The sequence below is a fragment of the Pinus tabuliformis genome, chromosome J, assembly GCF_031772625.1.
Source record: "Pinus tabuliformis cultivar Carrire ecotype Pingquan chromosome J, CPIR1, whole genome shotgun sequence".
Lineage (NCBI taxonomy): Eukaryota > Viridiplantae > Streptophyta > Pinopsida > Pinales > Pinaceae > Pinus > Pinus tabuliformis.
In genome coordinates, this window is record NC_142295.1 from 589,664,447 (window position 1) to 589,678,985 (window position 14,539).

The 14,539-nt window shown below is 36.2% G+C and overlaps 1 protein-coding gene across 1 annotated transcript in view; it reads right to left on the reverse strand.

The window, feature by feature from the left end:
- The window catches only part of LOC149228365 (ferredoxin-dependent glutamate synthase, chloroplastic-like), a 282,238-nt gene that overhangs the window by 122,404 nt on the left and 145,295 nt on the right, over window positions 1-14,539 (reverse strand). The window contains exons 7-8 of the mRNA XM_089380754.1: window positions 10,373-10,469; window positions 9,595-9,687 (exon numbers count right to left, since the gene is read on the reverse strand). Coding sequence (XP_089236880.1) covers window positions 9,595-9,687; window positions 10,373-10,469 — 190 coding nt within the window. The remainder of the gene's footprint in view (window positions 1-9,594; window positions 9,688-10,372; window positions 10,470-14,539) is intronic.

The window sequence follows — 14,539 nt, forward strand, 5'->3', positions numbered from 1 at the left end:
AATGATGCATGATGATATGAGCATGGGCAGCATAATGATGAATGAGATCATGAGCATGGGTAGCTTGATGATGAATAAGACCATGGAAGATGCAGCATGAAGATGAGAGCAACTCAGTCATCAAGGTTCAACACATGTGACAGTACAGCAAGGTGTCACACGGTAATGTGTAGCAAATAGACAAGATGCAACACTATGATAGGTGAACGAGTCACCTTAGAGAATCAGTTGAAGCAATATGTCTTCAACTAATCTCATGCCGATATCAAAAGTCAAAGTGATTGACTTCTATTGTAAATGTACTATCTCTCTCACTTTCTCTGCTGAACTTTGAAGAACATAAAAGAAGAATTAATCAAGGGTTTCCCCACATTGGGGTTTGTCCCTGGCTAGCGCCACATCTTGTGTCCTCTTGTCTTGGCTTGTCTTCTGCAATTTATATTTATGTTCTATCTGCAGTTTATCTTAATGCTGATGTGATTGCTAACTATGAAAATTTAAATAAATTGCTCTAGCATAGAACATACCTAAAATTAACAAGGCCTTAGTACCCTTCCCCAACACTTCTTTCTACAACCTTGTTTAAGCCTAGTTTCTAACAATTGAGGAGAAAGCCTTCACCTTAGATCAGGCATTTTAATTAAAATTAACCAAGATCTTGCATATCACTTAGTTTAGCCCTGCATTCATCTAACTTTCATCTCATTTGGCATATTATTAATTGTGAGCCTTTAATTTTCACTTGCAATATTACATTACTTGTACTTCAATCCTCTGATATTGTCATATTTCATCCTTGAGCTAAAGCACAAATCTCTTTCATCTTGCAAGTTATATCTTTTGCTCATACTTTAATATTGTGTCATCCTCTTGTACCAAGGTTGCGGAGGAGCGGCTCCCCCCTCGAACCCGCTCCCGAATCACGCTCCCTTTGCGAGCGACTCATGAGCGACCAGGGAGCGCGCTCTCGAAATCGCTCCTGCATGGGAGCGAATCCGGGAGCGAAATTTTCGCTCCCTAGCCTTTTTTGCAATTTTTTTTCGTAGTAACATTCCAAATGCAAATTTTTTTCAAAGAAATAAATAATTTTTTAGTGGGGCAGCGTAATTATCAAGCCTATGGCCCTATTATTGATACGTGATTCATGGTATTGTTAAATTCTTAAAGTAAAAGGATGAAAATGAAGATTAGGAGAATTTTCATCCTTTTACTTAAATTTTTAACATTACCATGAAATGACTTAGGATGTTTGAGAGTGGTTCCGACCTCATTGGATTTCATATGGAGAAAGTAGAATTTTAAATCTCATTTAAAATCTAGCAAACTTATCAGTTTTTCAGGATTTCAAGGCTAGGGGGATTGCAATGTTTCCATTGGATTTTGTCATGTATTAGGGTATGGAACTCGTATTTAATGAAGAGCACCAATCCCTCTATGTACCTTGATGTTAGTGACATTGGTTGGCGAACTCCTCTATCATGACCCTACTAAAAATGTAACCATCACTCGAACAAAATCTTGACTTGACATGCTATGCCTTTTCTATGTTAAGGAGGGTGATATTAATGACATAGATCTTGATTTTCCAACAAGACTCAAAAATTAGACATTTCTCGTGGCGGCAAGAGACCCAAACATTAGCAATAGATAATAGATTTACTTGTCTTTTCTAGTTTCTCGTAGTTTTTATAACTGTTGACTCTTTCATATTTATTATGATAATTTTTGTCAACAATATATGACAATTTAAGTTTGAAGTTTGAAGTTGACAATTATAGCTCATTGGTAATGAATTATGAATATGATGCTTCGTGAAAGTTGAAAGTTGTTTCATTTCATTTCATTTTATAGCATTTCATTTCATGTTAGATATTATTTGTTGTAATGGTTACACTTAGCTTACAAGTACAACTTTGGTAATCAATAATGATAAATGTTATATATTGAATTTTGAAAGCTTGAATCTTTAAGATTGATGAATCATGATTCATGAGACTCAATAAGTTGTATGTTACTAACTTGCGGATGCGGTTGATGAAGATTATAACTTCTAAATGATTGTTGTTATATTGTTCAATCTATGTTTTTTATGTTTTTTATAACTAATTCATCATTCTACATGTTTTTGTTGACATATATGCATCAAAATATAAAAGATATATATATGTGTGTGTGTGTGTGTGTGTGTGTGTGTGTTATATATAAAAAATGCTTCGGGATTCCCTCCCAAACCGAGAGCTTCTGAAAATGTCGCTCCCGCTCCTGTTTTCACTCCCGCTCCCAAGTAACCTTGTCTTGTACTAACACTTGTCTTGCAGCATTATTGTTATTGTAACTTGAAAGATCTGTTCATTTGCAAATATCTTGACTTATATTGAGCATTGTTCTAAGGCACTAGTTTATCATCTTTTACATCTTGTGTTTGCCTTATTGATCTTAATTAAATCTACCTCGTATGCATTGCTCATAAATACTTACACTTGCTTTAATTAAGTATTCAAATTACATTAATAATACTTGCCTTGCCCTTAGATCTCCTAGACCTGTTGTTACAATAAGGTTTCCTTCATTCTTCATCTTTTAGGGACTACCCCCTTAGCTTTCCTAGGAGAAAGCTTAAATAGAGTGAGTAGAGAACATGTGATAGCCCCTACTCTGAGCGTTGCGCCTTAAAGAATATACCTTGTGGGGTTGGAAACTTTTCCCACATCTAGGTGTACCTTTTAGGCGACAACATAGTCTGAGGCAAGATATATGGAAAAGGACCAATGGAAAGATTTATGAGAGAAAAAGCTACAATGATGCTTTTTCACTCCACAAAACCCTAGCGATTTTCAATCAAATTGGAGAAAATGCAAGGAAGTTATACTAAAGTTCCTTCATGGAATGTTGAAGCGAACAAAGTTCCTTTTAAAAATTAATTACTCTAGAAAACTTGGAATATGAAATTATCCATTGAAGATACAAATATTATATATTAAATGTGTGAATAAGAATGAGAATGATTTACAATGAGAACGAGAGGCTTGCTTATATATCAAGCAAGTGTCTCTTCATGAAGAGTCATGTCTCATTTAGACATGCCTCTTCAACCTAATTACTAGTTAACTAATCATTATTTAAGATTATTATTGTTTACATTATTTATATATATTTTATTCGTTACATTGCCTCCTTCCTCAAAAAGCTTTGTCCTCAAAGCTTGTTGATGAAAAAGGTTTGATCTCTTTTTCGGTTTCGAAAGTCTTTTTGTCTCGGAATAGTCATCGTTGTCGATACAAGTTGATATGATCTTCTTAGTGACAAACAAAATTGTCACACTAAGAAGGGATCAGACCATCCCAGATTAATCTTCTGTGTAGTATTCTGATCACTGGAATTTTGTAACGACTTGTTAGCATAAGACTGGATTGAGGTTACATCACTATTATCTGGAACATCAATTTGTTGTTTTTGGTCTGAATGGTACTGATACGTAGCATGGTTGATTGGTCTACTCTTGTGATTCAGATGTCGATATGGAGTTTTTAGATTTTCTTCTGGCGAAGATGTTGTTGAATTAGTTGTGGAACACTCACCTGGGATGTCCATTGTCTGAACTGCAACATCTAAGTGTGTCGTTTCTTCAACTGACTTATGTTTCTTGAGTTTTCATATTCACTGGATCGGTATTCGTTCCCTTATTTTCAACTTGGACTACTACGACTGGAGATCCCAATGCTTCTTCTTGAGTGAATTGTTCCAACTTATCTTTTAATGCTTTCTTATCATCCTTAAGCTCCTTAATTTGATTGAGTAGACTTTGATTATGGTTTTTCAGTCGTAAAAGTTCTTTGATTTCTGATTTATCAACCTTATTTTCAGTGTTTTGAATTTTAAGATTTTCATCTTTTAGATCTTTGATTTGTTCTAATAAATTTTTATTAAGGTTCTTTAAACGCAAAGTTTCTTCTTCTTGTTCTGATAAGTGCTTCTTGAGTTCTTTCTTTATGACCTTAGTCTTCTTCACTTGCGCAAGTAATCTTTCGACGTGGTCCTTGAGACGAGAATTTTCTTCGTCCTTTTCCATTATTTCTTTGTGATGCATATCCACAAATTCAGCATATTTTTGCTTAAGTATTGTGATTTCTTGTTTTACCTCTCTTTGGAATTGTTTTTGTTCATTACTTAGAAATTCCATTTTTTCACTTTTTTTATCTTCCCCCTTTTTTTATTGATTTAATAATCCTTTTAAGTATATATTAAATTAATATATATACTATATATCTCACCTCTTTTGACTTGAATGTGGCACTTCCCGACTTTTAAATTTGGACTTTGTATATTATTATTTTTTTAATATTATAAATTTTTATGATGTCCCCACACTTAATATAAAAGTCACACTTAATATAAACTTTTATGATGTCACCACACTTAATAAATATAAAGGTCACGTCTTTTCATATGACAAGGTCACGATGTTCACCAAACTTTTTAAGTAAAAAGTAAAACTTACCTTTCACGTAAAGAGATTTTGTATCCCTTTTGTTTTTTTCTTTTACTTTTAAAATACCATGGGCAATTACCATGGGTTGTTTCTAAAACCACGGGCTTCTCCACATAAAATGTTTTAAATATCACTTGGTATGAGATTTGTATCCCTTTTGTTTTTTCTTTTACTTTTAAAATACCATGGGCAATTACCATGGGTTGTTTCTAAAACCACGGGCTTCTACCAGGTGATTTTAAATCTCTTTTTTTTTATATAATTTGATTTTTTATGTTCTTTTATTTTTTTATTTTTTTTTCTTCTTCTTCTTTTTTTAATTTATTTACTTATATTTTTTTTTTGGTTAATTTTTTTTTATGGCCAAAGGTCAACTAGCGAATTGGAGACCCTCCAACTAGCAAATTCTTTTAATTTTAATTTTAATGGCCAAAGGCCTAGAAAAACGGAGAGAAGGAGAAACTCCCAAATTCTAAGCAAAATTCTTCAATTGTATGACAACACGGTTGACGAATTTCGATAGCCAAGGACCTGGATCGGAGAACGAGCTCTATGCACCGGTTAAGCAACCTAGAGGACCGAACTACTCTGATACCAAATGAAGCGAACAATGTTCCTTCTAAAAATTAATTACTCCAGAAAACTTGGAATATGAAATTATCCATTGAGGATACAAATATTATATATTAAATGTGTGAATAAGAATGAGAATGATTTACAATGAGAACGAAAGGCTTGCTTATATATCAAGCAAGTGTCTCTTCATGAAGAGTCATGTCTCATTTAGACATGCCTCTTCAACCTAATTACTAGTTAACTAATCATTATTTACGATTATTATTGTTTACATTATTTTACATTATTTATATATATTTTATTCGTTACAGTGTACCTTTTAGGCGACAACGCAGTCTGAGGCAAGCTATATGGAAAAGGACCAATGGAAAGATTTATGAGAGAAAAAGCTACAATGAGGCTTTTTCACGCCACAAAACCCTAGTGATTTTCAATCAAATTGGAGAAAATGCAAGGGAGTTATACTAAAGTTCCTTCATGGAATGTTGATGATGATCTTGTAAAAGAAATTATACAGTCATAAAAAATTCAATACACTTGATGAAAATTTCAACAAACCCTAATTCTACAACAAATACAAGATGGAAGAAGATATTTCCAATAAATTTGCACAAATCATAAAAGATTCAGCATTCATCATCCAAGAATAAATCACATCCAATCGCAATATTTTCCCCAAGACAATTTGCACATTTCATGCTCCATAGCAACCAAGAGAAAAAAGATACCTAGTGCACACTCTCTCAAATAAGTAAATGAGTGTGTGTGACAAGATCTAAGGCTAAAGAAACTTCCCTCTACTTATTTGAGGACAACCAAGCCGATTTATCCTTAAATTTGACTAAAATCCCTAAAAATAATAAAATGTGATTACAAGTAAAGTCACAAGGTGACCTCAAGATTGTTATCTCAATGATAACACATAAAAACAAACCTCTTTTTAACCCACACATGTGAGAAAAAAGGCCTCCAAGGGTGATGTCATCCTCCAAAAAATGCATCTCTTCATCAAAATGTGCCATGGATGACTCAAAAAAGTGGCTCACACTCAAAAGCCACATCTCTTCATCAAAAATGTTTAATCATCAAGCAAAGGCTTCCTCCATAAGGCATCATCATCAACTAAGCTCGTGTCATTAATCCAAGTCACATGAAGAGGATGTCATAAGGCTAGGGCATGATATCATCACCTAGAGTAGTGTACCATCCCCTCCAGTGTGATATAAAGTCATCATCCTCATCAAATCAACTTAGAAATAGGGATACATTCATCAAGAAGGTGCAATGCTACCATGGGGGCATCCTATCATTCCCTGGTACATCAACTCTCTAGGAAATGCCATGGTTCAAAAGTGTAATGCTTCAAGGCCTCAAAGGAGAGGATAATGTCATCAATAGTGTGGGATACATCACAACATCAACACTTCTCAAAGGGTGGTGAATGTCTTGGCTCTGGTGGTTAGAACATTCGTCAATCAAGGGTAGACGTCCTCTCTAAGGCGTTTGAGAAGCATCATACAATCCCTCAAGGGATGGTTGGTGTACCTAGGAGAAAGCATCTTAAGCTACTCCTAGAATCAAGTGAGATCATCATAGGTACAAGAACCATAAGAGTATCAAAGTGGGCCATATTTAATGCAAAAGGAAACAAAGTACTTCCCACTAGCATCATCTTCAAATGACTTTCTAGATTAGGATTTTTAAATAACTAACACATTTTCGAAGTCTTTGAGGAAGTAGCATGTTAACTCCTTCCCTTAATCCAAGGGTGCAGGGGAGCGCCCCCCCCCCCACACCCTCGCTCCCAATTCGCACTCCGGGCAGGAGCTAGTCGGGAGTGCGCTCTAGGCAAAAAAAAAAGCTCCCTAGTTTTTTGGGAGCATTTAGTCTTTTTTACAAAAAAAAAAAAATTGCAGTAATATTCCAAATGCAATTTTTTTTCAAAGAAACAAATAAGTTTTGAGTGGGGCAGCCTAATGATCAAGCCTATGGCCCTAGTATTGATATGTGATTCATGGTAATGTTAAATTCTTAAAGTAAAAGTGACATTCTTTTACTTAAATTTTTAACATTACCATGAAATGACTCAAGATGTTTGAGAGTGGTTCCGACCTCATTGGATTTCATATGGAGAAAGTAGAATTTTAGATTTCATTCAAAATCCAACAGACTTATCAATTTTTCAAGATTTCAGGATTGGGGGGATTGCAATGTTTCCATTGGATTTTGTCATGTATTAGGGTATGGAACTCGTATTTAATCAAGAGCACCAATCCCTCTATGTACCTTGATGTTAGTGACATTGGTTGTCGAACTCCTCTATCATGACCCTCCTAAAAATGTACGCATCACTCAAACAAAATCTTGACTTGACATGCTATACTTTTTCTATCTTATGTTAATGCTTAGAGGGTGATATTAATGACAAAGATCCCTATACAGATCCAGAGGTAATGACAAAGATACCTCTGGATATTAATGCTTAGAGGGTGATATTAATGACAAAGATCCTGATTTTCCAACAAGACTAAAAAATTAGACATTTCTCGTGGCGGCAAGAGGCCCAAGCATTAGCAATAGATAATAGATTTACTTGTCTTTTCTAGTTTCTAGTAGTTTTTATCCTGAAGATGAACCACCGTTGCTGGTTCGAAACGTCGATGAAAAAGAATCCTTATGCGATGGATCCGGAAGATAATCTAAGCAATAATGAAACTCGCAGAAACCTCAAAGACAAGATATTGACTCTTTCATATTTATTATGATATTTTTTGTAAACAATATATGACAATTTAAGTTTGAAGTTGGCAATTATAACTCATTAGTAATGCATTATGAATATGATGCTTCGTGAAAGTTGAAAGTTGTTTCATTTCATTTCATTTTATAACATTTCATTTTATAACATTTCATTTCATGTTAGATATTATTTGTCGTAATGGTTACACTTAGCTTACAAGTGCAACTTTGGTGATCAATGATGATAAATGTTATATATTGAATTTTGAAAGCTTGAAACTTTAAGATTGATGAATCATGAGACTCAATATGTTGTATGTTACTATGTTACTAACTTGTGGACGTGGTTGATGAAGATTATAACTTCTAGATGATTGTTGTTATATGGTTCAATCTATGTTTTTTATATCTAATTCATCATTCTACATGCTTTTGTTGACATATATGTATCAAAATATATATATATATATATATATATATATATATATAGATAGATAGATATATAGATATATAAACGCTCCAGGAATCGCTCCCAAACCAGGAGCTTTTGAAAATGTCGCTCCCACACCTGCTCCTGCTCCCGCTCCCAAGTAACCTTGCCTTAATCCATTTTTGGAAATTGAGAACCATGATTCAAACCCTAGGGTAAGTTGGTTTACATATCCTAGTTATTTTTGAGCCTTGTACCTACTCCAAGTATTTTCAAGTGTGTTGTTCCTTGACCCCATATGCCCCAAAAATATATTGGCAAACTAAGGCACTAATCTTCCCTCCATCACCCTTTTTCTTTTATAAATCATTTTAATTGTTTTGTTGGAATTTTACTCTGCTTGTAATTCCTAGGCTGTGTGTGTTTGGGGACATTCCCCTTTGAACTCAAATCTTGGAAATAACCCTAAACCCTAGCAATCCTATGTTCCACATTAAACCCTAATTGTACAATCCTATGATTGGTGGTAATTGAAGTAGAAGCCTTAGGGGGCTCTTGACTTGATTTGTTTGGGCCATTTGATCCCAGAGATCTACTAGGGAAAACCCCCTTCGAACTAGAGAAGAGCTGGCCAGAAGCAAGAGGAGGTTTGGTGAGGTGATAGTGGCCCCCTCCTATGGAAAGTTTGTCTAGTTCTCGAGCTTTTGGACTTTGTCTTGAGATGTGGGAGATTTTGCTGTAACAATGCATATGTGACACTGATGGAATGGTGTTGTTGCCAAATTTTAAGGGTAGTAACAAGAAATCATTGGTTATCGTCTAACATAAATGATATATTTTTTTTATAAACATGATTTGATCACCAAATGGTTTGACAAGTCAGAACTTATGTGGTTTGAAAAAAGAAACATTGGTGAAGGTGTGGCAGCAGATAAGGATACTAGAAGGTCATGGATAAAATAAAAAAGTTACCAATACCAAGAAGGTGATTAAGAAAGGCAGGAAAATGTGTGAGGAAAACAAACAGCTAACCAAAAGAATAAACAGCCCCGAGAGAAAACAACACAAACAGTTACTGGACATCAAACATGCTTTTGGCTGAAGATTGAAATATCCTATGTTGAGAAATGCAGTAACCCCAAATATGTGAAAAATCATAGCATCACTCAATACGCTTCTTTCCAGTACAAGGCAATCTACAGTCCACAGAGTATGGTTTGAAATATCAGAATCCAAGTTACCCTTGCTTTTAGAATGGCTTCACATATTTGGAAGGAATCTTTAAAATGATGCTACAAAATAGATTACTTATTTTCCTGAGTATAGAATAAGAAATCATGTCTGAGCCTATGATACATACCTCACCCTTCTCGAGGTCAACAGCTATCATCATTCCAGGTCCCAGACGTCCTTTCATAATTACATTGGATTCATCCATCGGCAGTACACCCACCTATTCAATAACGAAAGAAATACCATTATAAGCAGGAAACTGGAAAATGACCATTTCCAACAATTTGTCTCCATATTACTCAATGTTGTTTTGTGATTTTCCTATGAACTCAAGACAGGAATGAAAACAATTCAGTGCAACAAACTCCAGTGAACTGCTATACTGCTCCCTGAAAAACTGCTAGAGTAGCATCCATTGTGTATGAAAACAGTTGTTTGATGGGGGAGAAAACAAACTAAAGCTCAACCTCGGGAGAGGAATCAAAACAGCTAATACAAAGAAATTCAATTGGTTGAGGCATACATGGAAATTTTGATCCAAGTGACAATTCCAGTAAAGTCTAGATTTTTTTACCAAACCTAATAAAAGTTTTTAAAAGTACACACTGAGATCAAAAGTCTTTATAAAAAGAAAAAGAAAAGAAAACACCAAACTCAGCTCAGCTCTTCATAAATATTACGCAAGAACAACAAACACATTTATCAATACGTATTCTATGGACTGACACCCATGCAGCTTAAAATTATTAGTTCAAATGATGAAAATTCAATTGGTCAGGGGGGATGCATATCACCCTCAGTGATATTTTGAAACGCCATGGATATCAACTTGAAAACAAACCCCATAGTAAACTTTTTTATTGAAAACTATTCAGCACACAACATGAGATGGATAAAAAGTGCACCTCTGATGCCACATAAACAATATCATCTTTTGTTCGCCAATACCGTGCTGGACGAAGGCCATTGCGATCCAGACAAGCTCCAACAGTTTTTCCATCACTTCAAACATGCAAACACATTTGTATGAGAATCAGTCATGGACCATATTCCTAAGATGACAACAAAAAAGACTGGCACGTAGCCTCTTTCCCTTATCCTACACTAAAATCACCATACATATCATAAAGCTAATTCCATACTTTGAAATAATATACCTGCACATAATAATCATTGTTGCAAGAGTGAAAAAGCCAATCAATGCACAAAGATTTGCATATATATATATATATATATATATATATATACTCGTGAAATTTGATCATAAGATGATTTGTTCATTTGCCCATCGTTAATAATAAATATGGAGCCTCAAATTGCAGCATATTGCTGCAAAAACCATGTTTAACAAAGGTAGAAATATAAGATATGTTGCAAATCATCCCACCAGACAGTAATAATCAGAAAGCAGCTGTCCGCTTTAGATAGCAGCCTAGAGTTCCTTGAAAAGGAGGCAAAGCATGAATTGATATTCCAAATAGGAATTAAGTTTAGACTTATAGCTGCTTGTGAAAATGGAAGTCATAGATGTTTGGTTACTACAGCTTGATACATGGTCAGAAAATAGTTTGTTTGATACTTGTGACAAGGAAGAGCTTTGTGCGTAAGAGAGAAAAAGACCCCATCCTCTCTTCATCCTCTCTCCATGAATGAGTCCTAGTTTATAACAAAATATCTAACTAGCCAGGGTACATGCAAGCCTGGGTGCATCTGGTCCACACCCAATTATGGAATGGCACCCCAATCTATGTGGGGGGCATCTTTCATTCTCTGAAAGAACTTAGGGTGTGTCCCCTTAGCCCTATGATAGGCTCATCCACAATTTGTTTTGGAGGTGTTGACCCCATACATGTCTACCTGTAACTGTGTGGGATAACCCTGTCATAGGCATTACGGATTACTGACCAATCAACACTGAGTTATCTCTGATGAGTAAATTCCATTGAGCATGTTATGTAGTGTAGTATACCTAAATGCCTCTCAGTCGTTGAGGCGTTACAATCAAATTTCATTCCTCATCATGAAATCAGATCTGCTAACTGTGAATTGATTCCAAACAATTCAGTCTTTACATTAAACGGATAGGTCATGAACAAAAGACTAATGATGGGAAAAATACACAACAGATGCATAATCATGCCTCTTGTCAATATTTCTATCAATTAGAGACATTCCCTTAACAGATGTACTACAACAACAGAATTTACAGATCTACTTCGACAAAAATATGAACAAGGAAATGATCCATTCACAGATACAGACACTTATATTTTATCTTGAATTTGTCCACCAAAACTGGTTGTAGAGGAGCAATTCAATGCCTAACCATAGGAATTTGCTGTGGATTCTACCCCCAGACTGGGCTATGAGACCACAAGGGTGAAAGATGGCTAATGCCTCTGATTCACAGCCAACCCATCCACTCAATAATATAGACAAAACCAGACACCTACCATACTTTGCCTCAGCAGAATCTTCTCCAGGCATCTGACCCAGCCTTTGAGTAACAAACCTCTCCCTCTCAATCAGACAACTCAAGGTCAGGATATCCTCTCTTATATACTGTCCCTCATAAATACAACCTCTTCAGTGCTGTAGTTTAGGCATAAAGAGTCTGAGTTGCTAATTTCTCTCCAGGAATACCTGAAATTGGTAGACCTAAACATTTCTCAATCAAGGATCTATGGTCACCCAAATTATTTATTTTGGAAATGATTAATTTACTATGTATCTAGATAACCGGATTTGTCCTATAGGCCCCATGAATCCCGAATCCATCGTGTCCGACATGATTCTCTCGAGATTCGTGTCCAAAAACCATGACACGTCATGTCCTATTTTGACACGTCGAATCCGACTGCGTGTCACGATTTTGGCAGCGTGTCCATTTTGCCAAGACTCGTTAGACGGCAAAAGTGACCTGCACGGGTATGAAAAGGCCACATTTGGTCATTACAGCCACGCATATTTTCATTTGGCAAGCGTTTTGGCAGCTTAATAATCAAGTCTAGGCCCTAGTATTGATATGCTAATCATGGTAATGTTAAATTCTTAAAGTAATTTCATCATTTTACTTAAATTTTTAACATTACCATGAAATGACTCAGGATGTTTGAGAGTGGTTCCAGCCTCATTGGATTTCATATGGAGAAAGTAGAATTTTAGATTTCATTCAAAATCCAGCAGACTTATCAGTTTTTCAGGATTTTAGGATTGGGGGATTGCAATGTTTCCATTGAATTTTGTCATGTATTAGGGTATGGAACTCGTATTTAATCAAGAGCACCAATCCCTCTATGTACCTTGATGTTAGTGACATTGCTTGTCGAACTCTTGTATCATGACCCTTCTAAAAATGTACGCATCACTCAAACAAAATCTTGACTTGACATAATATGCTTGTTCTATCTTATGTTAATGCTTAAAGGGTGGTATTAATGACAAAGATCCCTATACAGATACAGAGGTAATGACAAAGATACCTCTGGATATTAATGCTTAGAGGGTGATATTAATGACAAAGATCTTGATTTTCCAACAAGACTAAAAAATTAGACATTTCTCGTGGTGGCAAGAGGGCCAAGCATAAGAAATAGATAATAGATTGACATGTATTTGAATTTTGTATGTACTATGCATGCTAATAGCTATAGATGAAGATCTATGTTTGACATCAATAAATTTGTATCGTGTCCTGTTCCGGGGGGTCAATGTGTCCGAATCTGAGACCACGAATCCCGAATCCTATGAATCCCGAATCCCCGTGTCAGGTGACTTAGCCAGATACTAATGAGCGAATCAACTGACAATAAATCATTGGATCAATCAACTCGAAACCAGGAGCATGACGCTTCTTCCAATTGGTAATCATAGGTGTAGTCATGGGCCTACAACGCATGTGAAATCTCTTCAAAATGCCTGTTGCATACTTGCCCTATCCCAGAAAGATAGTCCTTGTACCTATGATACCTATAATCCCAAGAAATAATGCATCAGTCCAATATATGTCATCTCAAACTCTAAAGCACGATCTCGCTTGCAGTACTCTATGAGTTTCTTTGTACCTATGATAAATAAGTCATCCACATATAGTTCTAGAATGAGAGGATCCTCACCAACCACAAAGTAATAAAGATTTGGGTCTGCGTCACTATTCTTTAAACCTAACAGTTGCAATAAGCATCTATCTGAGAATACCAAGCTCTCGAAGCTTACTTTAATCCATAAAGCACCTTCCTCAGTCTGCAAACATGGGACTCCCTTCCATGCACCATAAGCCTCGGCACAATCTCCTAAGCATCATTCTTCATGATGGAAGCATACTCTTCCACAATGGCATCCCTCCCAACCTATTGGCCTGCTGCCTCATCATAATAGCTAGAAGGCTTGGACTCAACAATACTATTCACCATAGCCAAATAGCTACAAAAATGATCAAGTGGCCTACTCTCCTTAACAGTCCTCTTGGGATTTTCCACTGCCTCGTGGGCTTCCTTCAGAGTCTCATGAAGCCATCTTGGCTTCCTCTTCCCTATAGTGGTCTCCTGTACTAGGGTGGCTATATCCTCCTCTAAAGACTGTTCCTAAAGATGATGCACTTGTGGTCGATGGTGAACTTGTACCCAAGGAACTCGTGCCCTGTGACCTTGTCACTTGTGGGCTTGTCACTCCTAACACCTGTGATCCTCTAAACCCCTGTGATCATGTACCATGTGGCGAACTCCCCTGCTAAGGAGTATGTTGCTCTACCTGATCCAACTCTCGTGACCTCCTCAAGGCTCTCTCCTCCTCAAATCTCACATCTCGCCTCACAACAACCTTCCTCAAGGCAAGAATATATATGTAGTAAGCCTTTGAGGTCTCGCTATACCCCACAAAGATACCCTTCTCAGCCATGGGTTCTAGCTTTGTCCTCTTCTCTGAAGGGACATGGGAATATGTCAAACACCCAAAAATCCTAAAGTGCCCAACCTCAGGTTTCTTCCCAAAAAAAGCCTCCTCAGGAGTCTTGCTCCCCAAAACTCTATGTGGACTCTTGTTCTACAAATATACTGTAGTGTTACAAGCCTTAG